Raw genomic sequence first — 14,882 nt, 5'->3', positions numbered from 1 at the left:
TTATAAATGGAATTTGCACCAAATCCGTATAAAGGGAGTTAAGCACAGTAGTTTTTCTTTATTATTCTAAGTTCTAGAATTCTAGTTCTAGAATCTATAACTACTTTCTCCCTAAAATCCCAAGAAAGGCAGAAAGTTGAGAGTAGAACTTTGGTGCAAGTGCTTGCTTTCCCCATATAGTCACTCTTTTCGAAAGTATTTTTATTGAATATAAGAAAGAAAAAAATACAAAGACGAATATAAGATCTTTGCCTTTGAAGAGTTCAAAATCTAATTGTGTTAAAATAAACAAAATGTAAGGAAGAACGAAGTATCATAATAGAACATAATAGAAACAGAGAGGAGTCCTGAACAAAGTTTGATACAAGTTCAAATAAGAGTTAAATGTTCTTCTCATTCTTTTATCACTTTCTAGACAGTACACATTATTGCAAATTTCTGTCATAATCAGTTATCCTCTTTAGAATTTTTAATTCATATCAAAACAGCATTCTGCAGTATCTTCAGTTACTTGATATTTCCTATTACTTTCTTGCTAATTAATTTATATCATTTCTAGCTGTCATTTTTTTCTGCCCATCTTTCTGCTGCTATGGCTTGTTCTTTGAATCCTTCTATTAATAAAGTGTCAATGTAAAAACTTTAGTGAAGCTTTTTTTGTAAACCACCCTAGTAATTATCTAGATTGAGAGAAACCTGCTTGATAGTTCATTGTTCTGTGCTGCTTCCTTCAGTAATCATTTTTATATTGTCTTTTTTTCCCCAGAAGTGTCAGTGTATATATTAATATCCAACTTTGACTACGGGTCAACTCAATTAATGTTGGGCACCTACACTGTGTGAAGTACAAAGATATATAAGACAAGGTCCCTACCCTGAAGGAGCTGTCTAACTTCCTACTTCACTAAAATTGGCAGTACTAAGAAAATGTAAATGAGCAGGTCTCAGTCACATTCTGGAATTTGGAAATATGTATTGAGTATATATTGGGAAATGCATGGCTATATGATAATGTAACAATGCACATTAACTATTCTTTTAAGTTTCCTAATTATTCTCTGGCCTTATTTGCTGTTATTTCCCACTGAAAAGCATTTAATCTTGAGTTAATATGTGTTCTAGTCAATTTCTGTATCCGGTACATATACATCCACGTCTTTGCATCAGTCTTACAAGAAAAATCCTCAAAGTGCCATATGATAGTTGTCAATCACAATAGTATTCAGGCATACATCATAAAACTTAAAAAAAACCCAAAAACCCACAAGTCTAAGCTCCTAAACACATTTTATTTACTTTAGATCTTTATCTACACAATTTTTTAGAGTAGCAAAATGCAGTCGTAGTCTCTTTTTTAAAAAACTTAATGTTATAATCATACATACTTCCGTATTTCTAGAATCATGACTTTTAATGGCTTATATTCTATATATCATATTGATATGCCATAATTTAGTGTCCAAATAGTTGATATGAAGTTTTCAAATTATAATATTATAAAGTGCAACTACAAATGGGATTATTGAATCAAAGACAGGAACTTTAATGACTGTACCGTTTATATTTACATTAAAATAATTGTATTTATTAAAATTAAAAATCTGATTTACTAGAGACTTTTTTATTTAAAATTGTGCGTAGGAGGCAAATTATCCTTTGCATTTTTTACAAATACAATAGTATCAATAGTATCACGGTTTGGAAAGCCAGTTGCATATTCCTAATCTTGATACAAACGTAACATTAACATTGCATAGTCACAGATTTAAGGATTTAAGCTTGCTATGAAACCCCCAAACACTGCTTCCCCCATCTTTGGCTTTAGAGTAAAACCTGACATTTTCCCGTAGACTGCTGAGCTTGGGTCTGAGATTTTCTAGTAAGAACTACCTAGTAAGTGGTTTCGGTTCCGCGAGGAAGAGCTTGGGTAGAAGCTTTCAGGGAGCTCTGAGATCTGGCCGGGCCGAACGCCTGCCAGCTGAGCCAGTCACTGGGTCTGCAGCTGGCGTGGCGCTCACCATGGCTGGGCCGATCGAGGAGTGTTTTTCTCTAAGCTCAGGTGGCCTGACCTTACCCAGAACCCTGCGAACCGCAGAGAGGAAGTTACACTCAGGACGGGTCAGAATCTCTCCAATACCCCAGGCCTGCTGGAGAGTTCTGCGCAAGCGCGGCAGTCGTGCGACATCCGTCACTTACGGCGGAAGCGGTTTGTGCTGGGAGTTGGTGGCGCGGTGCAGGGCTCCTAGGAACGGACGGACGCCTCGGGCGCGGGTAATCAGCTCCCTTTACCCCTCCCCCAACTTCTTGTAGGTTCTTGGGATCGTGGAGCTTCTGGACCTGATGCGGGCGCGGGATGGTGGACTGTCTCATCCTGCTTCTCCACAGCTTAGGGTGCTCCAGCGCCCAGGTTGGGGTGAGGGGCGGGGTCGGGGGGCTAGGCTGGACTCCATCCTGGCGTCTTAGTGTTGAAATCTCCTTGGTAACTCACGGTTCTTGTTTTCCAAGACTTGTATCCGGGGACTGTGACTTGCTGGGTCCGCCATGGAGCCAGAGCAGATGCTGGAGGGACAGACGCAGGTACCAGGAGGCCCTGGATTCAGGGTGGCGGTGTGCAGTGAGAAAAGGTGGCTGATGTTTCTGTGACCTGTGTTTTGTTTTCTAGGTTACAGAAAATCCTCACTCTGAGTACGGTCTCACAGATAACGTCGAGGTAACTCGCCTAGTTCTTATGCCATTTCTGTGCGTCTCTTGAGAGCAAGAGAAAACTTGGGATCCATTTTTACTAGATTGCTTTGCACAAGGGAAAACTTCGTTATTATGAACTAAATAGTATCAAATTATGGGTAGTTTGTTTTATTAGCGGTACTAACGCTTCGAGATATACACTCGTACAATTAGTTTTGAGTCAAGAGGTTGAACTTCTGAAAATGATGTAAAGGAACATTACTAATGGAGACTATCAGAATCGTTTTGTTTGGTGGCTATGGATGCATCTGTTGGGATATTGCTTTGGAAAAACCACACGTTAAAATTAGGAAACCCATTGTCTTTGTAGCTGAATCAACATTTAATGTTGATTTCTTTGCAGAGTTCAGTAGTCAGTCAAGTGCCATTAGAAGCTATAACGCACAAGGTAGAACTTTTTGGAACAAATGAATTAACCAGAACTGGGCGGAATTGGTTAAGAAAATAGAGGCTTCCTGAAGGAGATGTGTGCATTGTACTACAAAAAGAAAGACTACTGGTGATTAATTTTGGATAAATGAGGGCAGGAGCGTTTTTAAAATACAATAAATCGTATTGCTGATCTTGACCAACAGCTAGTGTTTGCTGGCATGTGGAGTGATACTCTGTCTATAAAAATGCTAGGAATGTTTATCGCTTTGATATCGGTATTAGGAAGGGAATCCATCTCTTCATAATGCAGTTTTTAGTTAAACTGTTGCTATGCTGAATCTGGTGTTCTAGTCATTTAAGACACTTATTTTTAGGCGTTAGCAGTCTTTTCTTGATGGTGCTTGTGTGAAGCCAGAGCCATGGTTTTGTAGAGCTGTGGTACCCAAATGCTTTTTCTCAGACCCTCAAACTAATTTTCATGGGAAAGTGAGGAAAATAATTAGGAGAGTGGAGCGAGTGTTTAACAGTGTTACATTATTTGGTGATTGGTCTTCCTGCTATAATTTTAAAATGCCTGTTACTTTATTAATTAATGGTGATAGTAAAATAACAATTATGTTTATTTGTAAGTTTTTGCTTGGCAAAATAGAATTAACAATCCTATGTTGGTTTCTTTATCATTGTATTATTTTATTTCTAATTTGCATTTTTTTATATATCTGAAAGTCTGGAAACCAGTATTGTACAGCTGCTGCTGCTTTTTCTCTTATGATTACATTTTATTTCCTTTATTGGCTTATTAGTTACAATTTTTGAGGTGGTTGCTTTAAGGTTTATAGTATGCAAGTTGAACTTGTCTGGTGATATTGTATCTTTTCATGTATAGTATAAGAACCTTAAAACAGTAATCTGTTTCCTCCCTCCTGGCCTTTGTACTTTTGTTATCATATATTTTACTTCTACATATGTTCTAAACCCTGTACATTATTTTTACTTTTCTTTAAAAAGTCAGTTTTTAAAAAATATATTTAAACAACAATAAAAAGTAGTGTTTCACAATTACTCACATTTATTTACCATTTCTGGGCTCTTCATTCATTTTTGTAGATCCAGACTTCCATCTGTTATTATTTTCCTTCCACCTTAAGAGCTTCCTTTAACATTTATTGTGCAGGTTTGTTGGCAAGGAATTCTTTAAGCTTCTGAATGTCTGAAAAGGTCATTTATATTGTTTTTGTTTTTGAAATATTTTTGCTGGGTGTAGATTTGCTTCACTGTCTTCTGGCTGATGTTTCTGCTAAGAATCTTTGCTTCATACTTAATGTCTTTTCTCTTGGTATTTTAAAATTTTTATTATAGGTTTTAAATAATTTGATTATGATGTAGATTGGTATACTTTAAAAAATTTTTTTACATTTCTTGTGCTTAGGATTTGTTGATTTTTTTTTGTGTCTGTGGGTTTAGAGTTTTCATGCAGTTTAAAAATATTTCAGCCATTATTGATTGTTTAAAATATTTTCAAATTTTTTTGGGTATAATTTATTTGTGCTTTCTTCTATCTTCTGGAACATATGGAATACCTTCTAGTTTAATGGCACTGCCTATTCTGCCATTTGTATCGTTTGTTTCTGTGGATTGATTTTTCTCCTCATTCTGGGATGTATTTTCCTGCTTCTTTGCTGCCTGGCAATGTTATTGGAAGCTGGACATGGTGAATTTTAACTTATTGGATACTGGTTTTTTGGTATTCCTTCTTGAACATTCTTGAGCTTTATTCTAAGACATAGTTACTTGAAACGATTTGATTCTGAGGTTAGTGCTTTGTTAAATGGGACCAGACCAGCCTTTACTGTGCCTCTTCCTCCTCTTGCATATTCTACCCATTGCTTTTGTGTATCATGATGTTTCCCCATTTTGGGTCACAGGAACTACTCCCAGCCTTGTGTGAGTGCCAGGTATTGTGCCTCCTGCTGCTTCCAGGTGGATTTTTCCCTGGTCTTGGGTAGATCCCTTACACCCCTGCACTGATTATTCACCAGAAGACTGGAGGGCAGTCTCTCCTCTCCATTCAGCTCTGTTTTCTTCAGTACTCTTGTCCTGCAAATTCTAAATGTGTTGATCTCTCTGAATTTTCAACTCTCTCCTGAACTCCGAGATGGCCGAACTCTGCTTTGGTTCCCTCTCCCTGCATTGCATCCTGTAAGTTCCCTAGGCAGGAAACAGTAAGCTGGGACAATTGTAGAGCTGAGTTCATTTTTTTCTTTTTGTGATCACTTTTCTACACTGTTAACAGCTTATTATTTACTTTTTTTGTGGTAATTTGGTTATGTTTTTAGATTAATTCAGGATTTTGACTTAACTAAAATTAAAGAGAGCAATTTAGCATATAGTGAGTATCCAGTAAATATTTGAATGAAACAAGTGACGATTTAGTCACAGAGTTTATTATAGGATCTATAGGAGTTGTTTAGGCATTGCTATTATTGAAGGCATTGGAATGTCATATAACTGACTAGTTTTTGTCATAGGTATTATCTTTTGAAATTTACTGACGACCAATAAGTAATCTATGGGCAAATAAGTTGCTATTTTGTACATTAATAAGGTATAGAAAATTTTTTCTTATTAAATCCCAAAATTATATTGAAAAATCATAAGTGGGAAGTGTCTTTCGAAACCATGGTATATATGTTGGTATGCGATTAAAGTTTTTCTCACTTTTTACAAAACAGATCTGAAAAAAAATGTGGAAAAAAAATTTTTTTTGTTTTTATTGATTCATTAGTATTCAGTTTGAGTATGTTTGGAGCAAAAGTTCATTTAAATCAAGGTGCTCTTAATAGTGTTTTGTGTTTTAGATAGCCACTTATTTCTAAATTTCTAAAATGGTAGATTTTCAAAAGAAGGCAGTTTTTCAATAATTTTTGGTGCTCCAGATGTCAGATAAATCTGTGTGAAAGGGTCAAAATTTGGGAGCTTTTAGGAGTAGAATGTATAAGTCATTGTTTCCTAAACATCATTTGAATATCACATTAATCATCTTTTCCCTATTAGTCATTTTCCCTGTTTTTTGGCTGTTACTTAATATTTTTTATTAAATCTATTCACTTTTTAAAATCATGGATGCATTTCTTTAAAAAACATAAATGGAGAAAGCATTCTCATTGCGAAATATTTTCACTATTTTAAAAGTGAAAATAGTGAATACTAAGCAGTGGTAATAAATTTTAGCTGGATTCTATTGCCAGTGGGAGGCTTTAAGCCTGAAGCTTGCTCTCTCCAAGAAGGGAGCTTTGCAAGTGTTACAAAAGTGTTAATAATATGTTAGTACTAAACTGAGACTTTGTCCTTGATATTCTCTGTAATGAAAGTATTGAAACAGGACTAGCTTTCTCATTATGATTCAGTGCTACTTAGTGTCATGTCCAGGTTTTTTGAAGCACATTTTAAGAAGATATTCTTATGAAGAAAAGAAAAAAGACTTTTTTTTCTAAAAAACCAGAGGAAAGAGAGGAAAAGTAAGATCTGGAAATATGACATTAAAAGAGATTATGGTGCCTTCAGAAAGAAGAGTGAATGAAATTTAGAGACGAGTCTGATTTTACTTTAGAGAGATTTGCAATTCAATACCAGTTTTCTAGTCATTGACTATACTTTTCTGTTAGTGTCATGTTTCCATTAATTTTTGTTTAGCACTTAAAACAATCTAGTTATTTGTAATATTTGTGCATGTTTTTTGAATTTGCTAGAGGATAGTAGAAAATGAGAAGATTAATGCAGAAAAATCATCAAAACAGAAAGTGGATCTCCAGTCTTTGCCAACTCGTGCCTACCTGGATCAGACAGTTGTGCCTATCTTATTACAGGGACTTGCTGTGCTTGCAAAGGAAAGGTAAGATAATAGTGTTTGTAAACAAGGAGTTACTAGAGAAAGCAAAATAAAGACCTTCCTAATTGAAATGTCATTTGTTATATATAGTTTTTTCTCTATATTAAAAGAATTTATGGATATTAAAGATTTTTTTTGTCAGGCATAATCTCAGTTCAGATACTTATTTTTTTCTACTAGTCTTAGATCATATGCATATTTATAAAGATTTGTGATCATGGTATTCATGTAATTTTATATCTCCTTTTTACTTAATATTATAACATAAAACTTTTCCTATATCTCTGCATAGCTTTCATGGTTATAATTTAAATTATAATAATGCCACAGTTAACTTAGCCATTTTCTCATTGTTGAACATTTAGGTCCAATTTCCTTATGATTATTAGGTTTATCTGTTTTCATGCCTCTTTTATTATTGTTTAATTACTTCATTAAGATAAATTCCCAAGAATTGCTTTGCTAGTTCCAAGGACGTGACTATTTTTATGGCGTTTGCCACAAAATATCATATTTATGTCTAAAAGTTTATTCTTAAATTTTTTCCAATGTTACTATAGCCTCAATAGTGTGAGTGGTTTTTTTTCTCCAGCATGAGCGATAAGCATTTTTTTGCCAAGTTGTTTTAATTTACATTTCTTCACTAACAAGATTACAGTTTTTGTCTTTTCTGTATGTTTTCCCCCAGTATTCTACCTAAATTCTTTTTGTGTAAGCAAATCTACTAAAAAATTTTTTGTGTGTTATATTAGCATTTATTAGGTGTGGATTATGTTTTATTCAAAGAATAACACTGTAGCAAACTGATATAACTTGATAAGAAACTTGATGGAAATATGTTCTATAGTTAGATTGTATTATTGATTTAGAATAGGTATATTTGTTATGTAAAATTATATGATAAACATTAAATATTTGTTTTAGGTTATATTTATAAAATAGGATTTATTTGTGACTGCAGTATGTCTTGGCTCTACTTCTGACAGTTGAAACATGGACATCTATATATTTTTTTTCTTTCTTTATAGAAGGCTAGTGTATTAGAATGTCTAAATATTACTTTACATGCTACAAGAAAAAGTTTGAAGTTATTTTTAAGTAACATGTTATTAGTAAATACAATTTTTAAGTACATGATTTATTAAATTAATTTTGAAAAATATTGTCTATGTCTAACAAGTTCCAAAAGCTGTTTAAAGGGCTAATGGAATGTTCTGAGATCATTATAAGTCAATTTTCAGTAGACCTTTGTCTTATAGGGTTTAAATAAATGTTTCCCCACTTTTCATTTTTGGACTCGTTTACGCAGCAAGAATAATTTGTGTAAAAGTGAAATGTGTGAAATAATATCCCTTAATTTAAAAATATGTTTAAATTCTCAGGGGTCTTGTGTCATGGCAGTGTTAGAACTGTTATCGATTTAAATTATTTGAAGAAAAACAGAAGTGACTTCTTAAAAAGAAACAAAGCAGACCTTACTTGTTTAAGTGAATATTGATTGCTTCCTTTGATTTGTCACTTGGGGAGTTCACCTATAAGTCTTGGTGATATCAACTACAGCCATTATCTTGTATTGTTTTTGTATTCTTATTGAAGGATAATATTATAGAAAATTAAGCATACCACAAGTGTATGGCTTGATGAATTTTGAGAAACCAAACATATCTATGTAACCTGCACTCAAATGAAGAAAGTGAGTATTGCCAGCACCTCAGAAGCTTCACGTGTGGTCCCTTCAAGTCATTATTCCCTTGGAGTAATCATCACCCCATTGTCAGTACATTTTTGAAACTTGTGTTTAGAATTGAGTTCATTACCAGATTTCTGCCATACAAAAATTTCAGTCTCTTTAAACTACATTTTTGGCTAACCTACTTGACTATGTCATTTACTGTATTTACTACAGATGGCCTTTTGAGTGTAAAAAGAAAATTAAACTTTAAAAGACGTGTTGTCATTATGGAACAATACATTTAAATTAACACATCTAGAACATAATTTCTAAATTGTGGCTTTCTTTTCCCTTACAGACCACCAAATCCTATTGAATTTCTAGCATCATATCTTTTAAAAAACAAGGCACAGTTCGAAGATCGAAACTGACTTATCGGGAAGAACAGAAAATTTTGGTTTCTACTGTAGATTTACATGATTAAGAGGCAGCTTTTGTTGCCATGATTCCCCTCCTCCCCCACCTTTTGGAAGTATAAGAACCTTCAGGGCAACTTAATACCAGAGTTGCTGAAGAAAACATATTTCACTTATTTTGGTTTAATCACCATACTTATTTAATGAGTGTATTCTGTGCAATTTTTTCTCAGATTGTCTTTAACTTTGTTTTTAAAATGAACTTCAAAATAAACTGTTAAAACTTTATTTTAAAGTAGTTTTTGTTTTATATGACATATAAGTGGTTTGTTTTTGTGAATTGCTTTCTGTGTCTTCAAACGCTGCAGAGTTTTACAACAGTGTGAAAATACATCAGAGTCAAGTATAATATATAAAAAAAAAATCTCAGGTTTCTTCATCATTGTCCTACCTCTTCAAGGGTGAAATCTGGGTATCTTCAGGTTTAACAACTATCACAGGTGATTCTAATGCACAGTAAAGTTGGAGTACTAGTATAAGCACCACAGAGAGTGTATAATACCCTCTCATGTTATCAGTGTTTATGATGATAACGTAATAATAGCTAGCATTGCAGTTGTATGTGTTAGGTGCAGTATTATTTTACTTAAATTATCTCTAATATAACAGCTTTGCAAAGTAGATATTGTTATTCACATTTTGCAGATGAGGAAACAGATTTGGAGAGGTTTAAGTGACTTGCTCAAGACCACACTACTGGTAAGTGAATGGGCATTCAAACCCACTTCACCAATGTGTTGCTTATAGCTAAGTGAGAAGTGCTCGTGCTAGTTAATATCATTGCTTCTTTTTGCAATAAAAATATAGCAATCCTTTTTTGGGGGAGGTCTGCCCACTTTATCCTGCATGAAGAAATTGAGATAATGCACTAAGAAAAGAGAAAATTATCTGAAGAGAGCCAGGCAGGAAAAATATTAGAGCAGTAGTTATCAACTGGAAGTGCTGCATTCCCCTCTCCCCAGAGGACATTTAGTTATGTCTAGAAACATTTTGGTTGTCACACTGGAATCAGGTGCAGTTCTACTGGAATCTAGTTGGGTAATGGCAAGGGATGCTGCTAAATATCTTATAATGCGCTGGACAGCCTGTGTGCCCTACCTCGCCCTTAGAGTTATCCAACTCAAAATGTCAGTAGTGCTAAGGTTGAGACATCCTGCTTTGAAGCATATTAAAGACTTGTGTCCAAGCTGAACACATAAAGGCAAAGTTAGAAATTTAATGCTGATAAGATATGTCTTATAGTTTTCCCTAATACAGGAAAGATTTCAGTAGGAGTGATTCTTGCAGGTAGGTGATATGGTTTCGATTTATATCCGTAGACCTATGTATTTGAATAGGAAGAACCCGGAAATATTGGGATCTCCTACTTATATAGTTTTCACAAGCATCTCATCAAATTTATTTTGATTATTTGGCTAACTCATATGTTAATCTGTCCAAGTTTTTTTAGTGGTATTTTAATAGTTGAGTGAGTACAATAGGGTAATCTTTTATTAAAGTATCAATAATTTGAACAGTAGTTCTTCAGCAATTTACATCGGAGCTACTTGGGGAACTTCTAATATGTAAATATATATGCACAAAATATATTAAAAGTATATATATCATATGTAAGTATATATCTGGGCCTGATTCAATTGGGATAGAGCCTTGGCTTCTGAATTTGACAGAAACTAAGGCATTCTGATACACACTTCTGGTTAATGACCACTCTAGTGTTCTATTGAATTATCTTTGAGATAGGACTTAAATTACTCAATCTTGATATTTTAGTAAGGGCTGAGAATATAGGCATGTCTTGCTGGCAGTGCACATGGCACTTAACATATGCCAGACACCATGCTAAATAACTTTCATGTAAATTGTCATTTAATCCTTAAAACCTTGTGAAGTAGGTTTAATTTTAATACTTCATTTTTAGATGAGGGTAGTGAGATTTGGTAGACATGCTGAAGGTTACAGGGGAAGTTTGGGGCAAGACTCAAACCCAGCTTAATGCTATATCACCTCTCTTTTATGCTATATTATACTCTGCATTAATGTTCTCAGGTGGGCTTAAATTTTTTCTTTAGCTAGAGGATCGACCTGCCTAATGCTTGTACAGTAGAAGTCCTCTCATCTACTTAGATGAAAAAGTGAGTCACAGGAAATTACAAATGACACTGAGCTTTTTAAAACTTTATTAACTTGGTAACAGTATTTTGATTTCAGTCTTTTCCTTGGGTATGAGTTCTTTGATTGGAATTCTGTATCATTTTTTCCACAAATCACTCCGATAATGTATGGTCTATAAATTTCGGTTTTAGATTTTTTGAAAGTGGAGTAAGATTTTAGATGTTTAGGAAGTAATTTGTAGAATCCTATAAATTTTTCATAATTTTTTTCCCTTGGCTTTTGTCATCTGCCTCTAATTTGACAGTTGTTTTTATCGAGTCTTTCCAAAGCATTCCACCTAATTATGTACAAACACCTTTTGCATTATGTGTTTGTATTTCATTTGTGATATTTATATTAAACATTAATAAATAAATATTGTCAGTACCTAGTATAACTGGTATAAATAGGTTGGAGAATATGATTGACTTTTGTTAAGCAAGCAAATCGGGGAGGAGAATGCAATAGTGTGAGGTTTCTAAAAAGTATAGTCTGCCAGCTTCAAGAATTAAGCTTGTGGTAGGCATTTTTCAGTGTATTTTACTATGGGAGTGCAGAGCATCACTCCAGTAAGTTGGCTAAGTAGAAATCAGTTAAGAAAGCTTCTATATTTTGATGTGTTTTATGTGCAGGTGGCAATTACATTATAGAAACAATTCTTACCCTTCTACTGATTAATGGGAAAGATTGTTTAGTAAGCAAATACAGAAATAAAGTAAGAAGTACTGTATCTTATAGAGTGAATTCTTGAATTACGTTGCTAGGTGGGTTAGTAGAAGGACCAGTAGAGTAAATCAGGAATAGATTCCTTGAGGAAGCAGAGACCCTTGAATTGCAAAAAAAGAAAAATAGTTTGGATTGAAAGTGATCAGCTACTCAATTCTAATGAACCTATAGGAAGAATATTGAACCTTTGTTTAAATCTCATTTAGAGGAAGGTATAGTGAGATTTTAAGATAGATAACTTCCTATTAGAAACATGATAAAAAGGTTGTAGGGAGAGCATTAAATATTGTAGCCAGATATTTTCCTGGACTGGATTCCAAAAAGACATTAACAAATTGGGAGCCTGATACATATCACACTGTAGAAACGAGGAACACAAGGAGAAAGCTGTAAATGGCTTTCACAGAGGATCCACTTGTTTAAAAAAGTCTCTGGATTTAAATTAAGAAAGTAGGAAAAGTATATAGTAGTGGAAAATATGTCACCAGAGATAAAAGGGGCAGTTAGTAATAATTTTTTTTAAAAAAATTTATCTGCCTTTAAAAAACTTTTAAGTCTTTTTGATTTCGTTCTATTCCATTTCTGGGAACCCTAAATAATCTTAATAAATTTGAAAAAAGCTTTATGTACAAAATTTATTCCAAAAATTGGAAACTAAGAAATTTTTATTTTATAAGAATCATTAAATATGTAAATACTTAGCCCAGTGTCAGGTACATAGTATTTAGTAAATGTTACGAAGTTTTTTTTCTAAAAAAATGGGCAAAGTCAATTGATACTGTTAGAGTACTAGTTTTAATTGAAATCAAAAGAGCATCTTTATGCTAACCTATTCTCTCAACTTCGATTTATTCAAAACCCTGTGGTATCATTCTAGAATAGTTTTTTGATATAGAGGTTTTAGTAATTAGTGGGCTCCTCAAGCTGTCAGCTGTGGATCAATAAAATCTAAAAATGGTCAATTTAATATTACCATGTAGATTCTAAAAACCAAGCCTAAGGATATAAATAATTTTTTTTTGGTCTAGGCAGTATATGTATAAGGTACAAAATTAAAAAGTAAGGATTTCCATTTCCATTAAATCTTTTCTGTTCTTGCACCCCAGCCACCAAGCAACCACTGTTATCAATTTGTTGTGTATCCTTCTAGAAGTATTCTATGTATATGCAAGTGCATGAGATAGAAGTACTCATTTTACACAAATGGTAGCATACTTTACACATTGTTGTGCAATTTGCTTTTTTCATTTTCTTGGAAAGTAAGGATTTCCATTTCCATTAAATCTTTTCTGTTCTTGCACCCCAGCCACCAAGCAACCACTGTTATCAATTTGTTGTGTATCCTTCTAGAAGTATTCTATGTATATGCAAGTGCATGAGATAGAAGTACTCATTTTACACAAATGGTAGCATACTTTACACATTGTTGTGCAATTTGCTTTTTTCATTTTCTTGGAGCTCTTTTTTTTTTTTTTTTTTAACAGTATGTCGCACCACTTCATTCTTTTCAATGTGTGTCTATATATGATTACGTCCTAGTTTAACAAGTCTCAGATTGATGGACATTGTGGTTGTTTCTGATCATTTGCTAGTACAGACTAATGCAGTAAATAATCCGACATGCTATTTCAGAAGATATGTTGGGTTATTAATGTTGGGTTCCGGGACTAGTGGTGCCTTATTTATTGAAGATCTGTGCTTCATAAGGAAGATTTCCTTCATGCTCTTTATTATACATGATGTTTATGGAATGTCAAACCCAAATCCCTGGTGAATATAATGGAAATTGTTAATAATAACAAGAAAATTGTACAGTATTGCCAAACAGGCTTCCCCTGGGATACAAAGTAAGTATTTTGCATTATATGGATTTTCTTTAATTTAGAGGAGATGGGTAAGTAAATAGTTTCAACTTATTTCTGAGTAAGGGAGTCAGAATAAGATGGACGTGGGGGAGTAATGATGGGATATATTGAGAGCATACTAGAGATTATAGAAGATCCTCTAACTTTTCACTTAGCATTGTGATCTTTGCTGAATTTTATCGTAAGAAAAATCCTTGGGGGGTGGGTGGTGGATAAAATTAGATTACTAGTTTGGAATGAGACCTAGGATTGTTGCTAGGAGCAGAGAATAATGATAATATTTACAAAGAACAATTTATAAATTGTTTTCACGTACCTTAAGGATTTTCACAGCAAGTCTATGAGTTAGATATTACTGCTGTTTGCATTTGACAAATGAGAAAACTGAAGCTTAAAAAGATTAAATTGCTAGATGTCCATGATCATATAGCTGATGAGTAACAGAGCCAGGACTAAATCCAATTTCCTAATATGACCTGCCTAAAATATGAACCTTTCTTAGTTCATTGTATCCAATGCTCCCTCACTTCCTTTTTTTGGCCATGGAAACTGAATCCAATAATTTCAAGAGCTATCATTATTATCAGCACCACAACCATATCAAGTTATCTTTTCTTGAAATTTACAATGAAAAGTTTACCATTTCATCAGTTATCACTGAGTTTTGGTACTCCTGGCAGGGTACCACAGAATCCGGCTTTCCTTTTTCTGTTAATCCCTAAATGATTGATTACTTGGCATGTGCTCCCCTCATCCCTCGCAGATCTTACTATTTGGGCAGGTTAACGGTGAAGTGAGAGATACATAGATTTAATGGAGATATGTTAGCCTAATAACAGTGTAGGAAAAGGTGTGAAAGAGTGAGTGTTAGGACTTTAGGACTGGGATCTCACACAAGATCCTTGGGCCTTAAAATTGAAAAAGGTTGGGGGGGAGGTGTGTGTAGGAACAGGATAGTACTTTTTAAAAAAATGTAGATTATA

General features: G+C 33.9%; 1 protein-coding gene across 4 annotated transcripts; it reads left to right on the top strand.

Annotated features, from left to right (window-relative positions):
• Positions 1-2,130: 2,130 nt before the first annotated feature.
• DPY30 (dpy-30, histone methyltransferase complex regulatory subunit) lies at positions 2,131-9,382 on the top strand. Of its 4 annotated transcripts, none has more exons than XM_006910366.3 (5): positions 2,131-2,271; positions 2,506-2,577; positions 2,663-2,710; positions 6,867-7,009; positions 9,037-9,382. In XM_006910366.3, the coding sequence occupies exons 2-5, from the start codon at positions 2,542-2,544 to the stop codon at positions 9,107-9,109; spliced, it is 300 nt and encodes a 99-aa protein (XP_006910428.1). In that variant the 5' UTR covers positions 2,131-2,271; positions 2,506-2,541; the 3' UTR covers positions 9,110-9,382. The 4 variants fall into 4 exon arrangements, with proteins under 4 accessions (XP_006910428.1, XP_015443595.1, XP_024901542.1 ...); XM_015588109.2 differs by having other exon boundaries at positions 2,171-2,407; XM_025045774.1 differs by lacking the exon at positions 2,131-2,271 and adding an exon at positions 2,296-2,391.
• The last annotated feature ends 5,500 nt before the right edge of the window (positions 9,383-14,882 follow it).

The sequence above is a fragment of the Pteropus alecto genome, unplaced genomic scaffold (genome assembly GCF_000325575.1).
Source record: "Pteropus alecto unplaced genomic scaffold, ASM32557v1 scaffold61, whole genome shotgun sequence".
NCBI classification, from domain to species: domain Eukaryota; kingdom Metazoa; phylum Chordata; class Mammalia; order Chiroptera; family Pteropodidae; genus Pteropus; species Pteropus alecto.
The sequence above is the reverse complement of the archived record's forward strand: the minus strand, read 5'-3'. Positions and strand labels throughout refer to the sequence as shown.

Bases quoted from the DNA above. Each gene is read 5' to 3' on its own strand.
- DPY30 (XM_006910366.3), top strand. From the start codon at position 2,542: ATGGAGCCAGAGCAGATGCTGGAGGGACAGACGCAG. The intron at 2,711-6,866 runs GTAACTCGCCTA...TGAATTTGCTAG, and splicing joins GTCTCACAGATAACGTCGAG to AGGATAGTAGAAAATGAGAA. The intron at 7,010-9,036 runs GTAAGATAATAG...TTTCCCTTACAG, and splicing joins GCTGTGCTTGCAAAGGAAAG to ACCACCAAATCCTATTGAAT.